Source organism: Phalacrocorax aristotelis, chromosome 1 (genome assembly GCF_949628215.1).
Source record: "Phalacrocorax aristotelis chromosome 1, bGulAri2.1, whole genome shotgun sequence".
Classification (NCBI taxonomy): domain Eukaryota; kingdom Metazoa; phylum Chordata; class Aves; order Suliformes; family Phalacrocoracidae; genus Phalacrocorax; species Phalacrocorax aristotelis.
In genome coordinates, this window is record NC_134276.1 from 67,019,399 (window position 1) to 67,034,197 (window position 14,799).

At 40.8% G+C, this 14,799-nt stretch overlaps 1 protein-coding gene across 12 annotated transcripts in view; it reads left to right on the forward strand.

Moving 5' to 3' along the window:
• MCF2L (MCF.2 cell line derived transforming sequence like) overlaps window positions 1-14,799 on the forward strand; it is a 164,590-nt gene that overhangs the window by 110,080 nt on the left and 39,711 nt on the right. For 9 of the 12 annotated variants that reach the window (XR_012660348.1, XM_075091214.1, XM_075091188.1 and 6 more), the window contains one exon: window positions 14,142-14,232. Coding sequence is in view for 8 of the 12 variants with exons in the window: in XM_075091214.1 (XP_074947315.1) it covers window positions 14,142-14,232 (91 nt within the window). In the remaining 4 variants the exon portion in view is untranslated. Of the gene's footprint in view, window positions 1-11,862; window positions 11,994-13,391; window positions 14,015-14,141; window positions 14,233-14,799 lie in introns of those variants that run through there. The other 3 variants (XM_075091245.1, XM_075091240.1, XM_075091255.1) reach the window with 3 other exon arrangements.

Consider the following 14,799-nt stretch of genomic DNA (forward strand, 5'->3'; position numbering starts at 1 on the left):
AGGAAGTAATGATGGCTTAAGGATGAGTACTATAGGCAGTGGAAAATTATAGCTAATCCTTTTATAACTACTCTTTTGATAATGAAATGTAAAGGTATAAGAGTAATACTTCTGGAACAGATTTTTCCTTTTAGCAGCTATTAATTTTTTTATTATTGCAGTACAAAATAAAGTTTTATTAAAAAGGTGGGGATTTTCTTATTGAGAAAGATTTTGCTTAGGCCAAGTGATTTTTGGTTTTATACATATAGTACACAGATAAAAGAAGGAGAATCCAAGGCAGTATGTAATGTATTTAAGACAATGCTTTCTAGGAAGAGTATTTTAACTAAAATGTTGATTTGATACAAATATTTTACATATAAGTAATGATCCACAGGAATTAATAGTTCTTATCAACAGAGTTGCTGAATAAAGTCATATCTGTTTATCAGTGTCTAAGAGGTAAGCTCTGTAAATTCAACTGGGTTTCAGCAGAGGACAGTGAGCCATCGTGCATCTATTTGAGATGCTTTGAGGACATTTTATAACGTACATGTAGCTAGGCTGATTCTCTTTCTGCAGAGAAAAATATCTCCTAATACTTCATTGGGCAAGTCCTTTAGGGATTGCTGCGGAACTGGGTAGGAAGAAGAGGTAATGCAAAACAAGGTTGTCTCACCTCTTAGCTGAGTAAAAAACAGATGACCTCCATACACAGTGTCCATCATTCTTATTGCAAAGTGGGAGAGACACCTGAGAATGTACCTTTTAAATCCCATATATACAAAGGGTGGAGGAAGAATATTCCATTCAGGTTAGCAATAGGCCCCTGAAATAGTTGCCTAATGTACCCTTAAGAAGTCATAGAATCACAGAATCGTTAAGGTTGGAAAAGACCCTTAAGATCATCGAGTCCAACTGCTAACCTATCACTGCCAAGTCCACCACTAAACCATCTCCTCAAGCACCACATCTACCCTTCTTTTAAATACCTCCAGGGATGGAGACTCAACCACCTCCCTGGGCAGCCTGTTCCAATGCTTGACAACCCTTTCGGGGAAGACGTTTTTTCTAATATCCAACCTAAACTTCCCCTGGGGCAGCTTGAGGCCATTTCCTCTTGTCCTATTGCTCGGTACTAGGGAGAAGAATCTGACCCCCGCCTCGCTACAACCTCCTTTCAGGTAGCTGCAGAGAACAATGAGGTCTCCCCTCAGCCTCCTCTTCTCCAGACTAAACAACCCCAGCTCCCCTCAGCCGCTCCTCATAAGGCTTGTTCTCCAGACCCTTCACCCACTTCGTTGCCCTTCTCCAGACACGCTCCAGTACCTCGATGTCCTTCTTGTAGTGAGGGGCCCAAAACTGCACACAGCACTCGAGGTGCGGCCTCACCAGTGCCCAGTACAGGGGCACAATCACCTCCCTGGTAGGGCATTCCATTCAGTATTCTCTTCTTCTTTTCCTCTGTTTTGAAAGTATTTTTTCCTCTTTCGATTTATCCTACTACATAGACTTTTAAGATTTGTGACATACCCTGAAGGCAAGTGTTATTTATACTTCTATCCATCACAGCTGTTGCTCTAAACATATTTCATTAAGTGTGTACACATTCTTGGAATATTAATTTACCAAATGTGGGGTGTAGCATGAGAACTTCGTCCAAAGAAATTAATAGGTAATTGCAGTGGTTTGGAGAAAAAAAAAAAGACAAGATTTTTCCACATGCAGTTTTGCTTCTGGTTAATTAGCAGTTTCCACTGCAATCAGAAAACAATATGCTGTACGAGAGAACAAAAGGGTATAGTTTTAGTACTTTTCTTCATTGCTCATATAGTTCTTTGAACAAAGAAAGCAAGCTAAAACTCTTGTGGTCACAAGAAACTGGAAAATTAGTATTTTAAATGTGTAACACTGAGTCTTAAATACAGAGTTCCTTTCAAGAGAAATAAAAAGTAGTGTAGTCTAGAAAATTCAGAACAGGTTTTGATGGCCAGTTTGAGTCCCACCGCTGCTTTTTAAATACAATACACAGGCCTTTTGTACTTGTATTCAGAAAAAGCCTTGTAGAGCCTCTCTTCATAAGGCCCTTCTGTCCTACTGCATGATCTTGAGCATATCTCAGGTTAACTTGTTGTGTTCAGCAATTTCCTGTTTTGAAAGCTGTGCCTGATGGTTTCCTGCCCAGGAGAACGTCCCCTTCTTTGAGATCCTGATGGTTTACAAATGTTTGAATGCCATGTGGTCTAAGAAATCTTGTTGTTTGTGGTATGTCTGGTGTTGGAAACTAGGGAGCCATCCTGTCCGAGTAACAAAACAGAACGAGTTGACCTTTGAAAGTGTTGATATCAGACAGTTTTAAAGCTCCATTGTTAGGGTTTGCTAAGCTTCAGGTCGCTTGTTAACTACGCTAGCTCCCCATCATTTGGGATAACACTAGGATTACCGGGAACACTGAAAAAGAATTGTCTGTATTAAGACCAGCTGGACTTCTCTAGTGTGGGCACAGCAGAGCACGACGGGGTGGATTTAGGTAGGGACCAGAAGAACATGCCACAGCACAGCATGGGGGTTGCTGGAGCTAGCAAACCTCAGTGCAAGGGGCACTGGAGAGCACAGAGCTCGAGTCTGGACAGTCTCCTTGGCATAGATCCACCACTGCGCTCTGGAAGCAGGGGCAGCCATGTTAGGGTAATGCTGTGTTTTGAGCTGGTTACGTCCCTCAAGGTCCAGGCTGACCTTGCGAAGAGCCAGTGTGGGAGGGTCACCACACATGTTTCCTCGTTTATCCACAAACTAAACAAGCGGCCCACCGCTGGGTAAGAGGTAACCACTTTTGTTTTATAGAGTACCAGGGATGAACATCACCACATATGGGTAAGAAGTGCCAAAAAAACAGGTCCTGTAACAGTTTGCACTGACACGCTGAGCAACGGCTTTGCAGCTTCAGTGTCTGTTTCTGTCAGCTGTGTTTCATTTCCACGCTCTCCTCTTTGTCAGATTACAATCCGGGCTGAAGATGTGGAACCTGTACCCTGCTGTTACCTTGGCAGCCCCTCAAATTTGTCAGTGAGAACATCCCAGGACTTCCAGCAAAATCTGTTATGCTGTGTGCGCCCTTTCTTTCTCAGAGCACAGCTGCCAAACAGTTGTAAATGCCATATGTTCCTGTAAGCAGAAAGGAAATGTAAAGGCTTAAGTTTGACGTAAGAATGTTGCATCCTAAAATTAAGTGGTAGCCTGAAGCTTTTTTGTCAGATACATAGTTTGACAAGATTAGGTCAAAGCTCACGTTACTTAGAGTCTAAATTTTTACTCGGTTTGGAACAATTTACGTTTGTTTTGATGTCTACCTTGTGACTGTTTAAAACTTGCTTTAAAGCTCAGCTCGGTATAGGAAAAGCCTTTCTAGTCTTTTAAGTCCCACTTACACCGTCAGGGCTTAGAGGATTTGAATAGTATGCATGACACACACTGTTCAGTGGTAAATTTATTCTGCTAAGGAGACAAAGTAAATTAAGCACTGGAAAACTTTGGAAGTTAAGTACTAAAATGCTAGACCTCACACAAGAGCTTTCATTAGTCCAGTCTTCAGTTCAGAGTATTTAACACCCTATTTAACTGTAAACTCACCTTTCTAAAATGCAGCATTCCAGATAGGGCTGTACCAATACTTTGTACAGTGGCATTAATGGTTGTTGAAGTGTACTGGAAGTATATATAATTCCAATATCATCATTCTGAAGAAGTGTAAAAATGCTTTTATGGAGCCTGACCTAAGAGTTCTAAAGCGAGGATTGCGTAGGCTTTCTGTTACTCGTATTTACTTAAGCTTCACCAACGTGGAGCCTTTTGCCTTTGTAGACCTATTTACCCTTAATTGTTCCTCAAGGATATTGTGGCCTACTTCAGCCATCTGTAGTTACATCTAAATGAGCCCTCAAAGTTGTCGTCTTTCTTCAAACGGTCCTTCCAAAAGCAGCTCTGTGTGACCTGAAGAAATGACATTGGATTTTCCATTTAGAAGATTAAAACTCTTCCTTAAAAAAAAAACCACCCTTCAGTTAATTTCACTTAATTAATTCATCTCAATTAATTAAAAGAGGATATGTTAAGCAATAACTTTGTCTTTCAATGATTATTTCTGTTACCCGCAGAAATGCGTCAAAGCTGTTCTGATTTTAGTCTTTGGGGTTCCTTGGTGGGGTAAAGCTTTCTAAGTTACCATAAAAAAAGGCTGATGGGTACCACAGAAAGGAAATCAGTCACATGGTACAAGCAGATGTCCAGATGATGATGCCTGGACACTTCAGTTCTCATTTCTAACACTGGCTATGTCCCCTCAGCTTCTCCCCAACGGCATAAGCTTTCTGGAGCAGAAAGAATGTCAGCATATATGATGGAACGTAGCCAGCATTACTGTACTCCAGTCAGTCATGTTTGCTAGTTTATTTTAAGGAGGAAATGGCTTGAATGTGGGAGAGAGACTGTTTTGAGGATGTAGAGTAGCATAGGAGATAAAGAGGAGTTATAGGGACCAGTCAAGGAAGATACTGACACCCAAAGCTCTGAAGCTGAGCAGTGTAAATACTTAAAAATAAACAGAGTGTGTGCCAGTGCTGCTTATTTGGCTGAGAGACACCAGTTATGCTTGAGACAGAAGTGCCTCAGGTAAACCCGTCTGAATTCATATAGCACAATTTCAAGGGACCTTTGGTTTCTTTTGAGAATAATGCTTGCGAGCAGCTGTCCTGGTCATCACCGAGTTGTCACTTGCCTCATTGACAGTACATCTCTGATAGTAGCCCATCTTTCTTGTGGGTTCTTGCTTTGCAGGCAGATGCAGTAAATTGTTGCTGTCGCAGTCCTGCGGTGACTGAAGGATTTTTAGATCAGGGATAGGGCTGCACATAACATGTGGCTTTCTGGGCTACAGCCATTGTGAAGTTTGGATGAGACTTCCAAAGTTTTGAATTATTATCAGCCCCTTAGACAAAGCTCTTTGAAGTTGCTTTCATTATTTTGTCTCCTGTTTATCTGGCTTTTAAGATCTCCTGTCACTGGTACAACCTCATGTGTAATTATCTCACTTGACGCTTACAAAATTTCAAAAAGCATTTTCATGGTGGTGTTCTTCCAGGCTGTATGATTCTGTTCCTTTCTTCTGCCTCATGAGCAAATCATAACCACTTGCCTATCATGGTTTTTATTTATGCCACCTCACAATCCAACATTCGTCTGAATTCTTTTTTGCCTGCTTGCCGTGAGATCCTAAAATACAATTTTGTGTATCTGATGATTCCATAGTCCTGAGAAAACTGAAATACAGTATGCCCTCAGACACACCTGGGGCATGAACTAATAACAGCTGATACCAAAAGTATGCATAATGGGAAAGGGACAAGAAGGTTTTCATCAGTGGTACGCTGGGTAGGAGTTAGGGAGAGTTAACTGGAATGTGGAGAAGAAAGGGAAAAAAAGTGCGTAGTGGAGGGAGGGAGAGAAATGCATCAAATTTCTTATCTGAAGTTTTGTCATTAGACAAAGTTCAATGGATTCAGCTCTAACACAAAGGCTTAGATTTTCTTCATTTCTGATGCAACTTCATCTGTTCTCTGAAGGGAAGGCATTAACTATCAAAAAGGAGGCAAAGAGAAAGTCCAAATGCTGTGCTTTGAATGTGCATTTAAAAATCCCTCTATCACAGAATTCCAGTGCAGGATGAAAGATGGTAGAATAGTATGCACGTTGTTGTATTGATGGTGATATAATTGGTTTTGATTTTTGGTGGGTGGTTTGGTTTGGTTTGGTTTTTTGAGGGGAGCAGGTTTTATTTCCAAAATCAGATTCTAAACATAAGAATCAATGAGAAACAATGCCTCCTTACAGGTTACGCTTTTGCTGTGGGGTGTCACATCATCAGCTCGGTTGGGTGCTTTATATACAATAAATTTTACTTGGCATTTTTGGACAGCCCACTAGAGGCTGCACTTGTATAGCAGCACTTCTGACTGTCTCATTTTAAATTTCTTTTGCTGGAATTCCTTCTCTTTGCTATATTTCTTCATGAACAATGGTCAGACTTAATTTGAGTTGGGTAGGTTTTTCCTTCCACAGCTGACGTTTCTTGAGCTGACTGAGAGGGCCCAATAATCAAATGTAACAAATTCTTCTAGATCAATAGCCTTTTGTTGAAGCATGATACAAGCACTCACTAGTTAAACACAATAAGGACTAGATAGCAAGTTTTGTCCCTGATTCCAGAGAGCTTGGATAGCTAGGTGCAGCGCACCAACTTCCACTGGGTTTAAGTTCAGCACCTCAGGAAGCTTGAGGTGAGCCTCTTCTTTGGGTCTATGCTCTGTGGATGGTTCTCCAAGGAGATCAGAAGCAATGGACATGTCCTCCCAACTGTACTTCCTGCACTAGCTGACTTCTTCAGTGTTTTCAGTTGAAGAGATACAGGTTACAAAAATTAAAGACAAAACTATATTACTAATTCCATCTGAAATAATGCAGTAGTAGTTGCATTCCCATTTTTGTCCCGTATGCAGTGCCATGTGCCCAAAACAGAGTGCACTCATCATTTCTGTTTTTTGGGTTCTTTTTTTGTTTGGGTTTTTGTTTTTGTGGGTTTTTTTCCCTCATAAATGCTGCTGGAATAAGAACTGATATCTGATAGACCAGTTACACACATCAACTGACAGTGATTCTTGCGGGAATCCAAACTGAGTTGTCAGGCCCGCAGTTTGAATCGGAGCTGCAGTGTCACAGCAGTTTGCTTTAGGGGCTCAGGAGGTCTGCTAGCTAGCCAAAGGACTTCATCTGGGTGTTTGTAAATACTATGTTCATAAATTTTCTCTTGTTAGGAATGGTTCTGTTCTTAGATATGTGCAATATTCTTTGACCTCAGTTAGACATACATATACATGTGTGGCAGAATTTGGCACCAAACTGCTATTTTCTGCTTAACCAATTAAATGTCATGACAGGATCATGCAATTGTATGTACAACCATCTTATGGGAATAGGTTTTCATGTATTTATTTTCTGGGCAGATTGTTTCTTTGCCACTGATACCTCAATACCAATACAAACTTCAAATTTTCTGTCATAAAAATGGAAAATATAATTTTAAATTTTGAAGATTTAGAGCAAGTGCAAGCAGGAAGGTATTACTGTCCAGCTTTCAGAACACTTCCAATTTGTCGTAGGTCTGTAATCACTTTATGATTTGTACATTTACATTGCAAATTTGGAATATAATTTGTAACATAGATGTTATAAAGGATTATAACATTTTTTATTTTCCAGGCTATTCTTCAGTTGAATTTTTTTAAGTACTAATTTAAGTGCAGGTTTCTAGAAAACGTGTAAGATAGATCTGAGATAGCAGCAGCATTACAAAGCAATATTCAGCTTAAATATTTTGTTAAAAACACAGGCTCACTTAGCAATTGAAACTAGAAGGTTCGTTGTTTGATGTAGAGCTCAAATAATGCCTGGTTTATAGCTCTTTTTCAGTTCCTGCTACCTCTAAATTGATTTAATCAGGCACCTTCTACGGTTAGGCTGGGCATTGTGGGCTACAAAAGACTGTGATATCTGAAGCTTTCAAACTGGAGCTTTGTGGAGTGTGATATATCCTCTTATTTCCATCATTTACTCAAAGAACAAAAACTGCTTTCTTCTCCTTAGAGACTGTGGCTTCCAACATTAAGAAGTCCTTAATCTTAGTCTCCATTTGGATAGCGAAAAAGAAGCTGTCATAAGATCAAAATACTTAAAGACCAATCAAGTACAAAAGTATCTTAAAATTAATAAGTAGGACACCTTTTAAAATGAGGGGAACATGCCAAATATGATAATTTTTTTTCCTTTTTAAAATACCTGGCTGGTGGATTTGTTTTGGAATTAAGTGGATAAATTGCCTGGTTTTGAAACAAAGTAGCCTTTATGATAATGATCAATCAAGAATGGTAAGAAAATGAAACTGCTGTAGGTCTAATTACTGTTTGGTGCCTGGCTACTAGATTTTATTTAATGTTACTGTTGAACTTTTTTTGCTTTGTCAAATTCATAAACCATTAAATTCTTCTGCTCTAGGGAAAAACTGCATCGTCTAGGACTTACCTAGTGATCAAATAGAATAGAAGTAGTCTTGGTTATCCTACATAAGGGACACAAGGCGGGGAGATGTGTGGGAAGGCTGTGCCAGGTGAATTGTTCCTGCCCTTTTCCTTGCTGGGAAGCCAGCATAAAACTGGTAATGTGAAATGTCACCACAGGGCTTAGCTGAGTTATTTTCTTTCATAGTTGCTGTACTGGAGATTTCTATCTTGAATTCTTAATACCATGTTCTTCACTGTATTATCTGCCTGTCTTCTAGAGCATATAAAGGCCACTAAGGAGATGGCTTTTCTCTGCTTTCATTCATTGCCAGGGCATTAGTGGTTTAATTTTTTTAATGCGTGAAATACTTATGATTAAGAAAGAGTTCTTGCCTCCCTCTCACCCCCCAAGAAGTCATTCCTAGCAGCAGCAGGAGATGGAGAAGTAGTCTTTGAAGTGGCTCAGGTTCAGTCCATTGAAATGCCTCTGAAAATGCAGGATGCAAAGTTTCTCTTAGGAAACAATAACCTCACGAGTTACTGTCTGGTTTCCAATAGCCTGTTCCTAAGCAAAGTGACAGAAAATGCTATTTTTGATTACCCTAGCTTGTTTGCTGATGACTGAATATAGGATGACATCTGACTTCAGGGTGATAGCTGCTGGAAGCATTTTTATGACTGGGGGTGTGATGGGAATGCTTGATGTTCAAAGTGTTCATTAACCCTGTGCTCAGGCTACTGGTCTGTCTCCTTGTACATGCTGAACTTGCTCCAGCTTGTCTTTTTCTGCACTGGGTACAATTCTACCTTCGAGATTTAATTTTTTTTTAAAAGAGCTGGTCAACACAACCCTGTGGCATGCCCAAGCATAAACTGCTTGGATGTGTAGGATGGGCAATACCATTCCTAAGATGACCTGTCACCGTGTCTTGTATGTTTGCCCTTTTGTGGTACAGTAGTACGGCCAATCATATGAGTGGTCGGCCAATTCCACGGTCCTTCCTACATAGGCCTACATGTCACATGCCAAAAAAGATCAGGATTTGTGAGCAGCCTGAGACCCTGCATCTCTTCAAGCAGTGTGTGCATATCACTGCACATTGATGGTCAGTAATGAGCTACAGAGGGTGAGTAAGTTTAAGAACAGGTGGTACCAGGGATCTAAAAACAGCTTCAGCTGCTTATAATGCAGATTGCTGCAGACATTGCCTTGGTGATCAGCTCAATGCAATAATTCTTTGCAGAACATTACTGAAGTCCTACTGTAATAGCTCTTCGGCCACTGAGAGCAGGAATTTCTAGCCAGTTTGTATGTATAGACAGAGGTAGTCAAGGTAGGGAACAGTCCTGAGTGTAATGTAAGCCAACTGTTTAATAATATGGCTTTCAGTCTGAAATTAACTCCTATTAAACTGGAATTATTTAACCTAAAATGCTGCACAGAATTTGAAACATCGAAAAGCTTGATATTTTCGAGTCACTGCAATGAACCTGAAGATTTGCTTTGTTTTGCTTGTAGTAGAGAGCAATGTATGCAAACAGTTTTCATACAGCTGTGTAGAAGCAATAGGAACTTACTTGGAGAAATGCAAGGATCTTTCAGATGATGACCATGTAATTGCTTCCACACACGCCAGAGGGAAGTTTCCTTCTGCAGTCCTACGTACTGTAAGCTTTCCCACCCTTTCCCTCAGGTGCATGAGCTCATAAGTCTTGCAAACAAGACAGAGAGATGTCTCCATAATCTAAAGCTGAAGAGTCGCTAAGTGGAAAATACAGTTCCTGCTCTACAGTCTACATGGAGAACTTGGTGCTTGTTGGGCAGGTACTTCAACCTCACTCTCACCATCTCCAAATGGTGTTACACTGGCTCCCAGGACAGAGGGAGGGGACTGAGCAGAAAGTCTACCCTCTGCTGCATTTTTTTCCCCATTATCTGTCCTCTGAGGCCCCTGCGCCCCTTCCCCTGCTTTCTACCGTTCTGACCTGGCCTTTTTGAGTTTGCCAGACACATTTCCTGCAGAGCAGGGATGGTTTCTCTGCCATTCTAAAAATGTTCTGTTCTTTGTGCTGGTGAATAAACAGAAGAACAGAGCTTATCTTATGATGGGGGTGTTGCTTTGTGTGTTCGGAGAGAAACAAAGGAAGGAAGTACTAACTTTGAATTACAAGCTTATATAAATTATGTTTCAGAAAGTACACCGGATACAAGTTAATGCGTTAAAAAAACCCGAGATTGTAAGGGAAATGTCAAGAAGCCGTAATAGGCAGGTGCTTCTGCTAAGGTTGTCTGCTGTTTCTCACTGTAAGGGTTGGTTTCCAGTCATTTACAATTCTGCCAAATTTTCTTTTCATTTGTGATGTCTCACTGAGTTTCTGTTTTAATGTTCAGCCAAAATAGCTGAGTTGTTCCCGGAGGTTAGGGAACAAATCCACTGTGCTTTTCAAACACTGAAACAGCCCTTTGTTGGAGAAGCTCAAGTGTCTATATCCTTTGGTCAAGGACTTTGGGACTTGACACTTAGAAGAATGATGCCCTTTGTGTCAAGGAACTATCCTGAGAAAAATCGGCCCAAGTCCCAAGTGCTCAGTAGCTACTCGAATCTGTTGTCAAAAATGTCCCACTTCATCCTGGGGCTGAGCAGGGGCTTCTCTGTGGTTGCAGAATGAGCTGCCCTAGAGCCAGGTCCGCTACCAGGGCTGAGAACAGAAAGACTGTCTCATGGGGTGCGAGTGCTGCCTGTTGACAGACAGGCAGCGCAGGCAAGCTGCCTGAGTCAACAGACAGGACCCCGGCTAAGGGAGATGTCCACCCAAGGGAAGATACTAAAGGACGAGTGGGATGTAGGAGGGGGACTTGGGCTGGAGGAGGAAGGGACAGCGATATTCAGGATGGGGTGGGGTGAGAACTGATCTGGTCATTTGTTCTGACAGTATAAAATAAAAAAAAATAAAGCACCAAGACTTTCTGAGCTGCTTTTGGGACAAGGCAGCAAGGAGTGAGAGTGGTTGAAGTGATAAACAGGAGAGACAAATGCGGTGGTGATGACAAGTTTATTGGAGAGTGGTTGAGGGGCGTGAGAAGACCTGGGTTAAGCTGATGAGTACAGTACTGGAGCAAGGCAAGGGGTAAAGCTTGATGAGTAGGACAGGCTGTGCCCATCCAAGCATGCTTCTGCTGAGACACAGAGCAGAACCCAAAATGCTTTATTCTCAAATGGGGGGTGAGGGGAAATCAGTATTTGGATAGAATATAAAAAAATATGGCTGAGAGAAAGCTGTCACTCACAGTTAAATCAGGAGCCAAAGGCAAATAGAATACCTGCTTGTTATCAGAGCACCATTCATCCTGTGCCCTAAAAGAGAGGGGGGTCTTGCAAACTGCCTTGTAACTACATATGCAGGTGTGTGTGGCAGCAAAGAGAGGTCAGTAGAGCAAGGGTGCACTGGCAAACAGACCTGTTTCCAGTATTTACTTTTCTTGAATACGTGACTTTGTTGTCTTCATAATGTTCTCAACTTTGCTGTACACAATGTCTTAGTTTGGTTTGTTGCTTCCTGTCTATGACTTGCTGGAGCTGAATCCCGGACTCAATAGCCAGCCCTGTGCAACAGGACACTAACAAGTATTTTTGCCACTGTGATCGGGTTCAGAATTTTTTTCAAGCAATCTGTGTTAATGAAGTGTTAACAGTTTGAAGTCAGGTGCTCAAGACTTCGCCCCTGGGTCTCCTCTTAGCAGCAGTGGGGAATCCCAGTTTTATTTCTGAGCCTGGAAGGGGGACACGTTCCGAATCATGCAACCACCCGACGTATTTGATCCAATGGAAAAAGAAGGCTGGCTAAAGACATCTATTGGACTATCTTAGAGACGTGCTTTCTTTTGTCAACTCTTCCACTTAAGTAAGCCTTGTTGTCTTTTCTAGGAGAATGATATTAAGCTTTGCTTATTGCTAGGTGTTGAGGCAGATGATTAACTGTGGAGCTGGCATCTAGATTGTCTCTGGGATCCCAGCTGAGTCTGTCTTTCCCTGCGCTCCTGGAGACAAATCTGACGCTCTGTCAGAGGCTTTAAATGTATTGCTGTTACACAGAAATGTCAATAGTTTATTGTAATATAGATGTTGCATTTAGATACTCTGTGGGATCTGAGATTATGCTTCCGCTCAGGAAGTATGCAGAAATTTTAGGACTCCTGGGGACTTCTACTGAGCAGGGGAAGTAGCTCTTTAAGAGTCTCAATACTCTTCAAAATCCACATAAACTGCTGTGGGAACAGCTGTAGCACGTTTTTGCCTCCATTCATCCAAGTTTAGGCTGTGTAACCCAAGGAGTTTGTTTTGCTACCTGATTATTGTGGAACATGGTTGTAATTAGCATATTATTTTGCTCAGTGGCTAAAGATTAAAATGGTAGGAACTTTAAATGGGGAACAGGAAGATGCGAAAAATCAGTCTGGATCTCTCTCCTCCTTTTGTTCTTCAAATAAAGAGGAGGAAGAGGGGAAGCTTTAGTAAATCATGGAAGTTTACTGTAGTGGGAAGCATATTGCTAATATAAAGCCCTGTTCGTCTGCAAGGATTATTCAGGCTTTACAAGGCAAGTACTCAGATATTTTTTATCAGTGTTGTCCTAACCCAGAGGCAAGAGGTAAGTAACGTGCACTGAATGTGGGTAGTAAGGGGTTGTTTCTAATATTCTGCTATGTTAAAATGACTGATAAGCTTCTTTTGAAAGAAAACAAGTGTTCTTTTGCATTTTTTTGATGATTATTCGTGTTTCTCTCTAAATGTTTAGTCTGTAAATTTGACAGATATTACAGTATTTAAGAGGGGATAGACTGTGAGTCATGTTTTAAACTTGTAATTTTGAAGAATAGCTTAAGATGACACATCTGGTTACCCGTGTTCGTTGTCCTCCTCAACATCCTCTTATTATTATGCTACCAACATAATCTTGTAAAGCAAAGCTGGCGTTTTCATGATTCAGCAATCTCAAACAAGGGATCCCGACGTTCTGTTGTGTTGATTTTTATACTGTATTTAAGGTATGATGGTAACAAATCGATGCACAATATTTCTAAATCTCACACAGTGCAGACAGTAGGCCTTGCAGTAAATTACTATCTGGACTGAAAATACAGCACATATATTAAAAATTACCAAATATATGAGAAAATAACAAATCTGAGCCCATCTGCCTTGTATTTGCCTGTCATTTCCATTTTGATTGCGATTGGCTGGCAAGGGCTGCTGCTGGCATTGCACAATTGGCTTAGATGGGGAATTACAAAACAGGAGCAGATCCCTTGATTGGGACTCGGTAACACATGCAGCTGAGCACAGGCAAAAAAGAAAGGTCACCCGTACGCAAGGATTTGAGCGGGATCTCTCTCACAGATGTTTCCATTCTGGAGAAGTGCATCTGATTTCATTTTTCTCATCTGTGATTTGGAGTGTTTAAACGCCATAGGGGTTTTTTGTTTCGGTGAATGTAAAAATGCACCTGGGCACAAGTTTGCAACCTGGAGGCATATAAGAATTTCAGATGCACAGAGCAATATCGTGGAATGATCAGAAGGACCTGCGTTTTTAAGGGGGTTTAAATACCAGTGAGGAAGAATATGATTCAAACAGAAGGTTAAAAGCAGATGCAAAAGGAAAACAACTTTGTTTTGATCCTGAAATTATACTCAAAACAGCATGAATGAGGGATTATATCAGCACCAAAACAATGGAGAATCAAAGGGGTTTATTTTCCTGTGAAATAATCTCAGTACAAGAAATGTAAAACTATCTTTTGTGAAAAAGAATTCATTATTTGAATATGGTTTGAAGCTCTGTGGAGCACATTTGGGACTGCTGCATCTGTGTGATATAGTATATCTTCATCTAAACATCTCAAAGAAGATTCTGCACAGAAAGGTCAAGCTACTTTTTTTTTTTCTTTAAGCTAATTTTAACTGTTTTTTTTAAGTGAGAGAACCAGAGGAGTTTCATTTGTATTTTTAACTAAAGTTTCTCTTTTTCTTCTTTCTGCCTTCAAACTTAGTTTACGAGATTCTGGAATTGGGTTTATTCTTGTCATAGATCGCAGACAGGACAAATGGACCTCTGTGAAAGCTTCCATACTGCGGATAGCAGTAAGTACTGTTTTAAATTAACTCCTTAGAAAGATTTTCCATGTTGAACCTTCCTCTTATGAGTAGAAAAGCAGCAATGACTTGATTTCTTCAAGAAAGTGTTAGCTGATACATGACACAAAAAGTGTCCAGACGTGTTTTTGTATCCCAGCTGACTGGGACCGAGCATCATGTGTCTGACATGCTTTTAATGTAGTTTGCAGCTCAGGACACCAGCCTGAGGAGGCACTTGGAGAGCGCGTGTGTGTGCACGTGCATGTGAATGTGTGCAGCGCGCAGCTCTTCCAAGTGGGAACTAGTATTTACATGGGCAGCCTGTGCGTGTCGTAGAGCTTTGGGTCCACCTTTCAATATGCAAGCGAGCTTCAGTTTTAGGAAGAGTTGAGGATGAGGGTCCTGATTTAGTTTACCACTTGTGAAAGGAATTCAGGTGTAAAGGCTGATATTGTGGTGTTCAAATTAAAACAAAGGTTTCTTGTAAGCAAGAAAATCTTATATATCTACTATGATCAATCAACAGCACGTGGTAACTTTCAGTTTCCTTTTTAATTAGTTTTCATACTTCAA